This window comes from Dasypus novemcinctus, chromosome 10 (genome assembly GCF_030445035.2).
Source record: "Dasypus novemcinctus isolate mDasNov1 chromosome 10, mDasNov1.1.hap2, whole genome shotgun sequence".
NCBI lineage: Eukaryota > Metazoa > Chordata > Mammalia > Cingulata > Dasypodidae > Dasypus > Dasypus novemcinctus.
In genome coordinates, this window is record NC_080682.1 from 65,471,399 (window position 1) to 65,483,963 (window position 12,565).

General features: G+C 38.4%; 1 protein-coding gene across 5 annotated transcripts in view; it reads right to left on the reverse strand.

Annotated features, from left to right (window-relative positions):
• Positions 1–12,565, reverse strand: part of BBOX1 (gamma-butyrobetaine hydroxylase 1) — a 75,791-nt gene that overhangs the window by 31,615 nt on the left and 31,611 nt on the right. For all 5 annotated transcript variants that reach the window (XM_058305621.2, XM_058305622.1, XM_058305618.1 and 2 more), the window contains one exon: positions 5,874–6,072. In XM_058305621.2, coding sequence (XP_058161604.1) covers positions 5,874–6,072 — 199 coding nt within the window. The remainder of the gene's footprint in view (positions 1–5,873; positions 6,073–12,565) is intronic.

Below are 12,565 nucleotides of genomic sequence, written 5' to 3' on the forward strand. Positions count from 1 at the left end.
TACCAGAGAGTGAAATGTTCTTGAGAAACACAGATCTGAACTTCTGGGCTCCAATCTGGAAAGAAGGCAGACTGACTAGCTAAAGTTGGAGCTTTTATTCTCTGCTGCTTGGCTTTATGATCTGAAGAAGGACCACTCAGAGTTGCCCATGATGTTAATTTTTGATCAAGGACTGAGAAGTGTCACCAACGCTGAGAAAGAATTGTTGATGTTTTTTCCAAATGAAGGTCCTCAGTATCTTAGCATGCATTCCCTTCCAATAATATTTCTTGAGAGATAGCTGGGTGATAATCACTATACTTTTCCTAAAGTGCTGATGAGGTCACCAAGGAGCCTTCAAGGAGCTCAACATGACAGTGACAGGGGCAATGAGATATACAGTTCTTGGTTTTGAAGGTTATTGTGGCTAATAGAGTTACAACAGGACGGCAAGGTAAGGTATTAAAATGACACTGGCCTCCCCTTCCCTCACAACTCTCATTCGCTTTTTCTCATTTTTCCCTCCCTATGTGTGATTCACACACACACACACACACACACAAATGGCTTGTATCCAAATTGGATTAATTTACAGCTGGGGGGATAGGGGTTAAATGGCATTATATGCCACACCTGTTTACCCAATGGTTTTGAGGAGTCTGGCTTCATTTACTTGTATGGCCATATTGTTAGCTGGGTATTGCCCCTTTTTGGCTTGGCTTTGTACCATGCTGGGAGAGCATCACCTTCTAGTTAAGTACTACCTTTAACTGCTGTTGGCATGTATTGACTCTGTCATGTTCTCTTGTTTGTAATTAATGTCAAAAGTCCAGATTTACTTTGCATCTGTTCCTTGGTTTTAGGGAATTTTTATTGGGCTGGATTATTTACATGAAGCCAGCTTGAGTATTTATATTCATCCATATACAACAATCATCAAAGATAATTTATCATAAAGTAGAAAACTAAATCTAGTTCAGAACAAAACACTTAGCACAATGGCTTTGCACATGCTAATATTCAAGAAATAGGAGATGCATAGATGAGTAAAACAATGAAACCACAGGTCAAGATTCAAACTTTTTGATTGCCAGCAGTTGCACTTTTCTTTGGGATTTATTTGGTGGGATGCGTTCTTGAAAAGCTTCTTGGCATAATTATTGACAATCACAGTGTATAGGTGGAGTATAGTTTGCAATGACTATTTTTCCTTGGGGTTAAATCATGTCCTAAAATTTAGATAATTTCTTCGATAACATCATCTTTCCCCAAAGGACTTGAGAATGCTATATTTATTTATTTATTTTGGGGCAGGGATATGGGATGAGTTTTTTTGATTCCACTCAGTGATAGCTATAGTCCCCCAAATCAAGGTTTAAATCCTCCTGAAAAGGTGATCCCTTAACATATGGCTCCAAGTCTACATAAATTTGAAAAAATTGACAGCAGAGTTTCTTTACCAGCTCTTATTCTTTTCTCCCTGGAAAGCTTTCCATCATTGTCAAGGCGGTAAGGTTATTGAGAGTTTCACTTTGTTGCATGACAAAAATATTCTCCAGATGATGTACTGATAAAAGCCAATGACAATCATCTGACAAAGTACAGATGTGATAAATGATGTGCACTTTTGTCCTTAAAGCTATTAATATTACCATTTTATTTAATGATACATAATTTTATATTTGTGAGATGCTCTAAGAATTATTTTTATTTATTTGTTATATTGCAGTTCTTTAAAAACATGTAGGCATGCATTTGCTCATTAAACATCTATTCCTTGCCCTCTATATACCAAAACCACGTGAGATGCTGGAATCTGTTTCTGTTCACCCAACACCCATTTAACAACTGAGATGACAGCCAAAACCCCAAAATATTCTCATTCTCATTTTAGAGCTATGTATTTAAAATTCCACAAACAAGTAACACTACTTGAATGGAAAAGTGCTAGGTGCATATTAGCTTCCCAAGGGAAGCATGTCTAATGTGTAGCCAAACTTTTATTGTTCTGGCATCTGAGCAAGAGCAGCCACCAGTCTCCTTGAATATTTTCCACAGAAAGAAAAATTTACCTTTAACCTGATCCCACTTTCCTATATCTCTCTTCTATCCTGGGCGGTCTCTTTTCTTTATTATATATTGCCTTCATTTATTTTTTCCGTTCACTACCTCAACAACCACTTATTTATCAAATGAGAGTAAGGCACTTTGCCAGTGGGGAAACAAAGATATGACAGAGGAGGACCTTATTTTAAGCAGCTGCTGAACCTGTTAGTAAGATATGTCATGTCCCAGCATAACCACAGTAGAAGGGAGAACTTGATAACTGCCATTTAGTGTACATAATTGTTAGAGTTTAAAGGAGGTAAAACACCCAAGTTCAATCCCAGCTGAGACCTGCCTTCTCTTGAAGTATCCCTTCTTCTCAATCAGTGCTTCTTTTTTTTTTTTTTTTAAGATTTCTTTTCTTTTCTTTTCTTTATCACCCTCCCCACCCCCTGTCACCTGCACTCCTTGTCTGCTCTCTGTCCATTTGTTGTGCATTCTTTCTGTGTCTGTTTGTTTTCTCTCCTTGTCTTCTTTTTAGGAGACACTGGGAACTGATCCTGGGACCTCTGATGTGGGAAAGAGGCAATCGCTTGAGCCACTTCAGCTCCCTGTTTCTCTCATTGTCTTTCTTCTGTGTCTCTTTTTTGTTTTGTCAGTTCATGGCATGGGTCAGCTCTCCATGGCATGGGCCAGCTCTCTACAGTGCAAGCCAGCTTTGCCTTCACCAGGAAGCCCCAGGAACCAAACCTTGGACCCCCCATATGGTAGATGGGAGCCCAATTGCTTGAGCCACATTGGCTTCCCTCAATCAGTGCTTCTTAACTCTGGCTACAAATGGGAATCACCTGCAGAGCTTTAAGAAGTCCTGATACCCAGGGCAAATCCTAGTTCTAGTTAAAAAAGACTCTCTGGGGATGAGACCCAACATCAGTATTTTAAAAATTGCCTATTCCAATGTGCAACCTAGGTTGAGAACTGCTGTTCTAAATATCCTTTCGTTTAAACTTCACATTATCCAAACTTCAATATCACTTTCTCACATTATTATGGAGAGAGCAGGAAATGATGATAAGTTAAGAGCTACTGGGGAAAATATTAACTTTTCTCATTCCCTTAACAAAATAATAAAAAAGTAAGCAAGCATGCAAGCAAACAAAAGTAAAAATACAAAAGAGCCCAAAATAATTTTCCTATATAAGTTCTTGAGAGAGGGAATTAAAAGTTTTCAGAAAGAAAAAAAAAAAGAGAAATCTTGATAATCAGCGATGAGGGTGGAAGGAAAGTGTTAAAGAAAGGCATTACTTAGTATGTAGTATAGTTTGAGAGTATCATGGAAGTAAAGTAATCATCTCAAGAAGGTGAGATAGGGTAGACTAAACCTACCTGTTTAGATGGTATGGCAGTTTGACATTATTTATTAATTCCAAAAAGGAATATAGATTATGTTTGTAAATTGGTCTGTGCCTCTGGACTTGATAACCTTTTGATTATATTAGGTTCAGCTGAGATATCTGTTTAAATGATGTTGAGATTAGGGGTTTGATTCAACCATGTCTTTAGAATGCAACTCTGCATTGAGTGTCTGCCAACAGGTGGGCTGAGAAAACACTCTCACAGGGATGTAGACACACAGAGAAGAACACAGAGGAATAGAGAGAGCTCATTAGACATGACAGAGGCCCTGGGAAGAGAGATGAGCTTGATCATCTATAGCGGACCTTGTGAAGAGAATGGAGCAGCTGAGCCCAGAAAGAAATGAGCCCTGGGGAAAGAGACCAACTGAGATCAGAAGAAGCTGGGACCATGGAGCCTTAAGAGGAAGAAGGAAGGCTGAACCCTCACAGATGTCACCTGCCATCTTGTGTCAACACATGGCAACAGACTTTGGATGAGAAAGTACCTCTTATGGTACTTTGAGTTGTACTTTTAGGGACTTGTGACAGCAAGTTTCTACCCCAAATAATAAATACTCTTTATGAAAGCCAACAGAGTTCTGGTACTTTGCATCAGCACCCCTTTTGGCTGACTAACACAAATGGGAAGGACTTGGACAAAGGAAATGTAATAGTAGTAGGAGGTGTGATTTATTTTGACAATAGACCTTTAGTATTTATTCCAATAAATTTCACAATATTCAATCACTGGCCAAATTATTGGACTCTTTCATAGGACTTTAGCCTGTGAAAACAAAACCCAAATCATATATCAGGAATAAGATTCTGACCCTTAGCATGGTGGGTGAGGTGGGAATTACGGAAGTCCTACAAAGAGCCACCAAATTTGGCTATTGTCATGAAATTGTGAAAATGTGTTGGAGTAGATATGAAGGATCTGTCATCAGAAAACAAACATCAAGTAAAAAATTAAAAGAGAATTTTATTTTGAAATGTTCTGTTTTACTCTGGTGCCTGAAAGCATCATTTCCATGTGTTTACTGCACATTGTTGATAGTGCAGTTGACTAGGAAATCCATTGATAGGGCAGACCCAGAATGAAACTCCAGGTCCTTTAAGCTACTCTGTAGGAACTTGGGAAGTAATTTAATTTCTTATCAGTAAACTGGAGATAATAATGTCTACTTCAGAATGTTGTTGTGAGAATTAAAGAACAAATAGTGCAGTGAATTTCTTACTAGTTCCAAGTCTTTTCCTCCTCTTTCCTTTGTCTTTTGTTATTGCGGTAATTCATAGGCAGAGGATGTCCTTGAAGATGTAGGGAGATACAAATTTTATACCACACAGTTCTGGCTAATGATAAAATTAAGTTCTTAGGTGGGGAAGGCTGGTTTCGAGCAGTTCCTTCTGCCATGAATACACTTGCTCAGATGATCTGGGCCAGTAACTGGATATTTCTGATCCTCTGTTTCTCCCCAGACAAGGTCTTGCTCCAGGCCATGGGGGTCAACTCAAAGGCTGACAGGGCTCTTGTCCGTCTTTGGGTAGAACTTTGGAAAACTGGAGTGTGAGCATATGGTTTCTTCAAGGGACAGTCTCTACTTATGTCCAGCAGATTGTTGGCATGCAGGAATTCAAGTTCAGCTTTGGCTGAATTTGATTTTTCAGGAAAAGTTAGAAATCCAGATTTTAATGTAAAGAAACTAATTCCATTTTCTTTCACATGTGGGCCAAAAACAAACAAACCAAACAACAAAACAAAAAACAAGCAAATAAAAAATATCTGAATATAGCCTGTGTGTCACGAATTGGCAAACTTTGGATTTTGAAAGTCCCTTTCACATCCAGTGCTCTCTACTCTATGAGTTGAATTATAATTATAGCCATTTTACATGAGGGGACTCCACCTAGATTTGGAATACAGTCATTCTCCCATTTCTAGATAAGTGTTTCCTGTTAATATTCCACTATCCATAATTAATGTTATCTCCCAGGCAAGTTTTATGCAAAACTCTCTGTTCCCAAAGTTAAAATCAGTTATATTTTCTGCTACTTGTTGAAGTGCATAGACTTGGTTTTCTCATGCTTTCTTTTTTAAAAACACATTTGATGCCTGGTTTCAATTCCCCAGGACCCAATCTTATTTTGCACCAAATCTGAGGAGGTAAAACTTCAAAGAAACTTAACTTTTATAAAGCCAGGTATTTTATAAAAAGCTTGGAGAAACATAGTCTTTCATCCCACATATTACTAGGCTGATGCCTTTGGGCTTTAGGCTCTGTAAAAATTCCATTCATTCTCTCAAAAATCCCACTTCTATCCTGGTCTTCCCGTCTGGCTTCCTGCTTAGACATTATGGAAATTTCGATATCTCCTGTGCAAGGAGTTTTTCCTCTGGGAGATATATTGAAATTTATGTATGCTGGTGGAATGCAATGATTTGTGACTCACCCATAAAATGTGAGATAAAGAAAACCGATCCTTTTCCCAAGTTTTAAAACTTCTCCTCGTTTGTCAGATGCTCCTGTGAGTCGAACTATGCCTACTTCCTTCAGGGTGGAGAGCCACTGGTATGCATGTTCATCGTTTTTTAAAACATCTTCAAAATTCAGAGTTGGTAGCTGGAGCTCTGAGCCCCAGTACTGACATTCTGTGAATTAAGAAAATGGGGATACCAGATGTAATTAAATTGCTTTTATATACAATGGTAACCTCAGAGAAAGGACTAATTCATTGGAGGTGATCTTTGATTTATCATGACGTTTATTAAGTTTCACTCATTCTAGAAAATTCCAAGTCACCAGGATTTGATTCCCCAGAGTCATGTCAGTCTACCATATGCTTCCTACCCACATCTGTGCCTGGCCCATTTGTTGAGGGAGTGCGGTTTAATTTATGGATGAATATGTCCTTAGGTTTTCAACCTAGACACTTGTGATGGTTTGAAGCTGGATGGACCCCAGTAAATTATGTTCTTAAAGTTAATCCATTCCTGTGGATGGTTTGAAGCTGGATAGACTCCAGAAGATTGTGTTCTCAAAGTTAATCAATTCCTGTGGTGCAGACCTATTGTAGGGAGGATCTTTCGATTAGGCTACTTCAGTTAAGGGCCTTACCATTAGATTACTTCAGTAAGGCATGGCCCAAGGAAGGTCTTAATCCACTTACTCTAGTCCTTTATAAACAGGATGAATTCAGAGGAATAGAAAGAGAAAGCCAGAGGAAGCCAGAAGCTAAAGCAACAAAACTTGTAAGAGAAGGGAGAGACCAGCAGACATTGCCATATGCCTTGCCATATGACAGAGGAGTCCAGAATAACTGGTAGCCAGTCTTCAGTTAGAAGGCATCATCTGATGATGCTTTGATTTGTACTTTTCCACAGCCTCAGAACTGTAAGCTTGCAAGCAAATAAGGTGAAGCCAGTTCTGGTATATTACATTTTGGCAGCCTAGCAAACTAATACACTACTGAGAAATAACCCTGGGGTGCTGTGTGTTGACAGTCAAGTTATATTTCTCAGTTCCAAAGAGATGATAAAATCAGTGGTGGAGTAAAACAGCATATGCCAATTTCTAAGGAGGGACTGTTTTTCATGATAGGTACTGCTCCTTTTCCCTTTTACTTTGCCTGATGAGGAGCTTTTTCTGGGGTCAAAGTGTTCTTTGGAGACAGCAAGAACTGGCTATTAGGAAGAAAAGATGAGGATATGGTCTGGGATGCCTAAACCCTTTGCTGGCAATGCCATAGGAGATAGGGCAAAAGAGACTTTCTTTACCTTTCTGATTCCCAATGATTAAATGCTCATATAAAAGTTGACTTGAAAAAAATTAAACAGAAAGAAAAATATAAAGAATAATTGGCTCACACATCAGACTCTTCTAAAGGATGTAGAACATAGAGGAATTCTAAGTTGCCTAGGTAAACAACTCAGATATTAATGACTACACTCAAGGAAGACCTAACTCTAGCTAATCTGTTGGATTTCTTGATCTCTTGTTAGTATCTTTCACATGTTAGGAAGGGCAAATCTTACAAACAAGAGACAGAATGAGAACTGGCCATCTCAATATTCTCCTGAGCGATACTTTTGTTTTTCTGACTGGGGCATATATATATATATCACTTTACAGAAAACAACCCAAAAGACTCCATTTTAAGAATGAAGAATGGGTCAGTGTCCTCTTGTAGTAGCTTTGGACTAGAAATCACTCCCTTTTTGATGCCAGCATACCTGATTCTGAAGAAACAGGCATTCCTTAGGGGTCAGATAGTGGCTTTGGTAGTGAATCAATACATGTAAGTACAGGGAGCCACTACCTGCTCTTTCATCAGCTTATCGCATAAGTACGTTTGTCGAGGTGAGTTGGTATGTGTGTGGGAGCTAATCAGGCTGTAAATGCATATATTGCCAAATTTCTTGGGTTATTAAACATAGCAGCCTACATAAAGAGCCAGAATTTCCAGGACCCAAATTGCAAAGTGTAAATTAGCCCTCCCTTGTGGTATCATTAATTCTTTTGGACTATGTTAATATTCTTTAGGACTGAATACATTCCACAATTCAATACAAGTTATTTACTGTATCTTCTTGTAAAGTCTAGCTTATATACATCTAATTTCTTACTTTATGTGGGACTAACCAGAACTGAAAGAAATAATCTTTCCCGATCTTTTTTCTTTACTAGCATTTCCTACTGAGTGCTTCCTACATTTAAGAAAATCTTAACTTTTAATATTAACCAAATCACTTTGGCAAAAGGGGCAGGTCAGCATACTGGTCACATTGTTGGCTAAATATGCAGGTTAATTAAAGCAGTAACAGACAATGAGGTATTAAAGTTTTGAGATAATGGTTATGTTTGAGGGTTTGTGTTTTAACATATAGGTTGATAGTATGCCTTGATCATATTAGGTACCCAAGAATAATTCGTTGCCTTATCCTTTCAATAAGCATAATATTTTATCATGTCTCAAGCATGGTGATAGGTACAAGGTATCAAGAAGCTCACAGTCTAGGGGGGAGTTGAACATGTAAGATGACAATTGAAACACATTAGTAGATGCTATAGTTGAGGTATGTTCAGGATACCACAGAGGTAAACCACAGAAGAGGTCAAGGATGGAAAGTGATACCATTTAAACTAACTCTGGAGTAATGAACAGAAAATGTATGGGTGAGTTGGGACAAAGGGAATTCCAAGTAAAGGCACGCATGGGCAAGGGTCTTTTTTCTAAACTTGGATCACACAGTCCCTTCCATCTCAAGAACTTACTTTTACCATTAGCATATTTTTTGTTTGTTTGTTTAAAATTCGTATCTCCCTCACATCTGCAAGGATTTTAGCTGCCTTCCATATTACAGCAATAACAAAATACGAAGGAAAGAGGAGGAGGAAAAGACTTGAATTTACTATGAGCTTCACCAGTATTATTTATTCTTTATTTAATTCTCACAATTTTTAGAGGTAGATATTATTATACCCAGTATAATGATGAGACACTTGAAGCCCAGAGAAATAAATTACTACCCAGATTCCTACAGATGATAATAGAAAAGCTGGAGGTTGAATCTTGGTCTGTCACAATTTCATAACAGTGGACTAATTTTGGGGCACTTCGTTAGAGTTCCCTATTCCCACCCTTCTCCCTCATACCCAGGGCGGTGTGATGGATTGTATCGTGTTCCCTCTGAAGACATGTTCAAGTCCTCACCCCTGGACCTGTGGAAGTGAACCCATTATAAACAGGATCTTTGTAGGTGTTACTTGTTAAGGTGAGGCCAGAACGAATCAATCCAAGATAACTGTAATCTTTATAAGCAGAGGAAATTTTGACATAGGAGGAGGATAAGAAGGGGGAGAAAGACTGCTATATAATGGAGGCAGAGACTGAGTTATGGATTGCCAGGAAGCCACCACCAGAATGCTACAGACTTTGAAGAAGACACAGTCCTGCTGACATCTTGATCTTGGACTCCTAGACTTCAAAATTGTGAGACACAAAAAATTCCTGTTGTTCAAGCCAACCAGGCTGTGTACTTTGTTACAGCAGCCCTGGAAAATTAAGATACTTTTACATTTTATTCCTGATTTATAACTTATATTTCTTTATATTTCTTTTTTTTTTTTTTTTTAAGGGAAAGGGTCCTATGAAAGGGCCCAATATTTGGCCACCAAGCTAATATTATTGATTCAATAATAACTTCTTCCATTTCTTCCATCCTTTCACGAATGAGGATGAAAAGATGACCTTTGCTCTTGTTTATGAGAAAGGCTCAGAGAAATGGAACCAGGAAGCAATGCATCAGTATAAATCAAAGTAAATTCAACCCAGCATTTACTTCATAGAATTCATAGATGAGTTCTACACGGTGTAGAGTCTTTGATGAAAAGTTCTACACTGCATTTAATTGAATTAGGCAGTTTGTTTTATTCAGTATGCTTCATACAACTAGTTTTAAAGTTGTGGTAGCTATGCTGACTCCATTTAAAAGCGTGAAGGAAAAGAAAAGAAAAATATGAAACCTTCAATTCCTGTGGCAGACAGACTCTAAAGTGGCCCCACATGCTCTTTACCACTGATGTCCATGGTTTTGTGTGGTCTCCTTCTCTTGAATGCAGAGGGACCTGTAATTTGCTTCTAACCAATAGGACACAGCAAAGGTGATAAATCCAACATGATAATGTGTACCTGATTATATTACATAAGATTTTAATTCCTGTCTTGTGAGAAGACCCTTTGCCTTACTAACTCTGAGGAAGCAAGCTGATCTGTGTGCCGTGGTACAGAGGGATCCGTATGGCAAGGAACTGAGGGTACTTACAGCTGATAGCCAGCAAGAAATGGAGGCCCTCAGCCTGGCTACCTGCATGGAAATGTATGCTGCCAAAACCATGGGAGCTTGGAAGCGGGTCTTTCCCCAGATGAACCCTAGTTGAGACCATAGTCCCAGCTAATACATTGATTGCAGCTTTGTAAACTCTGAAGCAGAAGACACAGTTAAGCCATGCCTTATTCCTGACCCACAGAGATTGTGAGATAACCAGTGTATGTTGTTTTAAGCCATTGAGTTTGTGGTTATGTGGTTGTATAGCAAAAGATATAGAGCTAAGTTGTACCTATTTATATCACAGAGTAAGAATACAAATACTTCTCGAATATGCAAAAGGCTTGTGGCACTTTGAGTCTGTTGTGGACCCCAGAAAATTCTGTTCTTGAGGTTAATCTATTTCTGTGCATGTAAATATATTCTAATTGGGCCGTGTTGATTAAATCACTTCAGTTTAGGACCTTTGATTAGATTGCATGACCCAAGGTGTTTCTTAATTCTCTTATTTGAGTCCTTTATAAGTGGGTGAATAAAAAGCTGTGGATACAGAAAAAATTCACAGAGACAGAGAGAAGCCTCTGGTAGTTGAAATCAATGAACTGGGATAGAGAAAAGCCACAAAGGAACAATCTGAAGCTGAAAGAAACAAGGCTGGGAGGAGAGGGAAGAGATGAGTGGAGGTCGCTATGTGCCGACGGACCACAGCTGCAGCTCTGGAAGTAAGCATCTCTTGATGATGCCTTGACTTTCATAGTCTCAGAATTGCAAGTTTTTAACCAAATAAATCCCCATTGGTAAAAGCTAACCCATTTCTGGTATATTGCTGCCAGCAGTTTTTAACACACTAAGTTATACCTGTATATATCACAAAGTAAGAAGACAAATACTTACTGAAAATGCACAATACTCGAGATGCATTTTACAAGAATATCTCATTTATTTCTCAGTCATATCAGGCACATCTAGTATTATCACCCCACTTTACTAATAGGGAAAATGAGGCACACAGAGGTCAAAGGACAGTCTGACTTCAAATTGTGCTCTCTTAGTTTTTATATTTTTCCACCCGAACTAATAAGTATCAAAATTAATAAAATGGGAGGTATGTCCATTTAGACTTTATGAATTCAGGAATTTGCCTTCCTATTAAATGACTTAAAGATATGTAACTTTTGATAATTTTATATAGTATTAGAACTTTGAAATTTTGTGCGGGTATGTAGGTTTTTTATAATTTTCCAAATAAAGATGAGCCAATTGAATATTATAAGGCTAAAAGACATTACTAAATTCATATTTCTAGTAAGGAAGAGGGAAGACTTTCTATTAAGGAAGATGGAAGAAGGCTGCCCCAACTCCTGATTCCTAGTTCCCTCTTCTGAGTCACTTTTCAACTTGGACTAGCCATGTGACATAGATCTGTTAATGAACTAAAATTAAAGAGTATTGTGGCACTCTTGGGAAGACTCTGCTCTCTTGATGAAAGTACAACTCCTTCTCCATGCCTCCTCAGTATTTATTGAATGAGGATTTGATGGCTGGAGATGTAGCAGCCATTTTGTGGCATTTTTTTGTGTCACTTAACCAATACCAGAAGGCATGCAACTTTAGACTTCTTGTTAGGTTAGGTAAAAATCCCCCCAAAATGATTTGTTCAATCTATCATGGTATGTTGCTGCTGTTGTTGTTAACTTACAGCTACAGCTATTCCTGACTGATACAATAGGGCAGGCAGGAATTGAATCCAGACATTCTGATCCTTTATCTAGTGTTCTTTCTATGATCCCCAGCTACTCCTTTATATGTATAAAGTTCTCCACATCTGTCCCTTATGCCTCAACTATTTCTTCTTCTAAAATCAACAAGTTTGGTTTTATATGAAAGAATGTGTCTCCAAAGGGACATATACTCAGCTTTATTTTGAATATTGGGTTACTTTGCCACTCATATTTGAACACTTCATTGGAAGTCCCCAGATTGTAATATCTAATTCCAACCAAAATGGTCCAAAAAAAAAAAAAAAAGGATGATATAAACATTGCTTCTCAATCCCCTAATTAAAAAGGTTATTTGGCTCCATGCCTACTTCACACCTGTCAGTCCACCCCCATCAGGAGGGGGTAGCAGACAGCGCAGCACGTCTGCAGATGCTGCATCATCCTATGACAATGGAGGTGGTCAACCTTGGTGAACTGAGTATTTAATGACACTTGCTTGTGACCATGGGACTGAAGTCTGTGCTGGCCTATTTATCAAGCAGATTGATAAATCTTAATCATTCTTGTTGGGCATGCCCAGAATAAAATCATAGGCC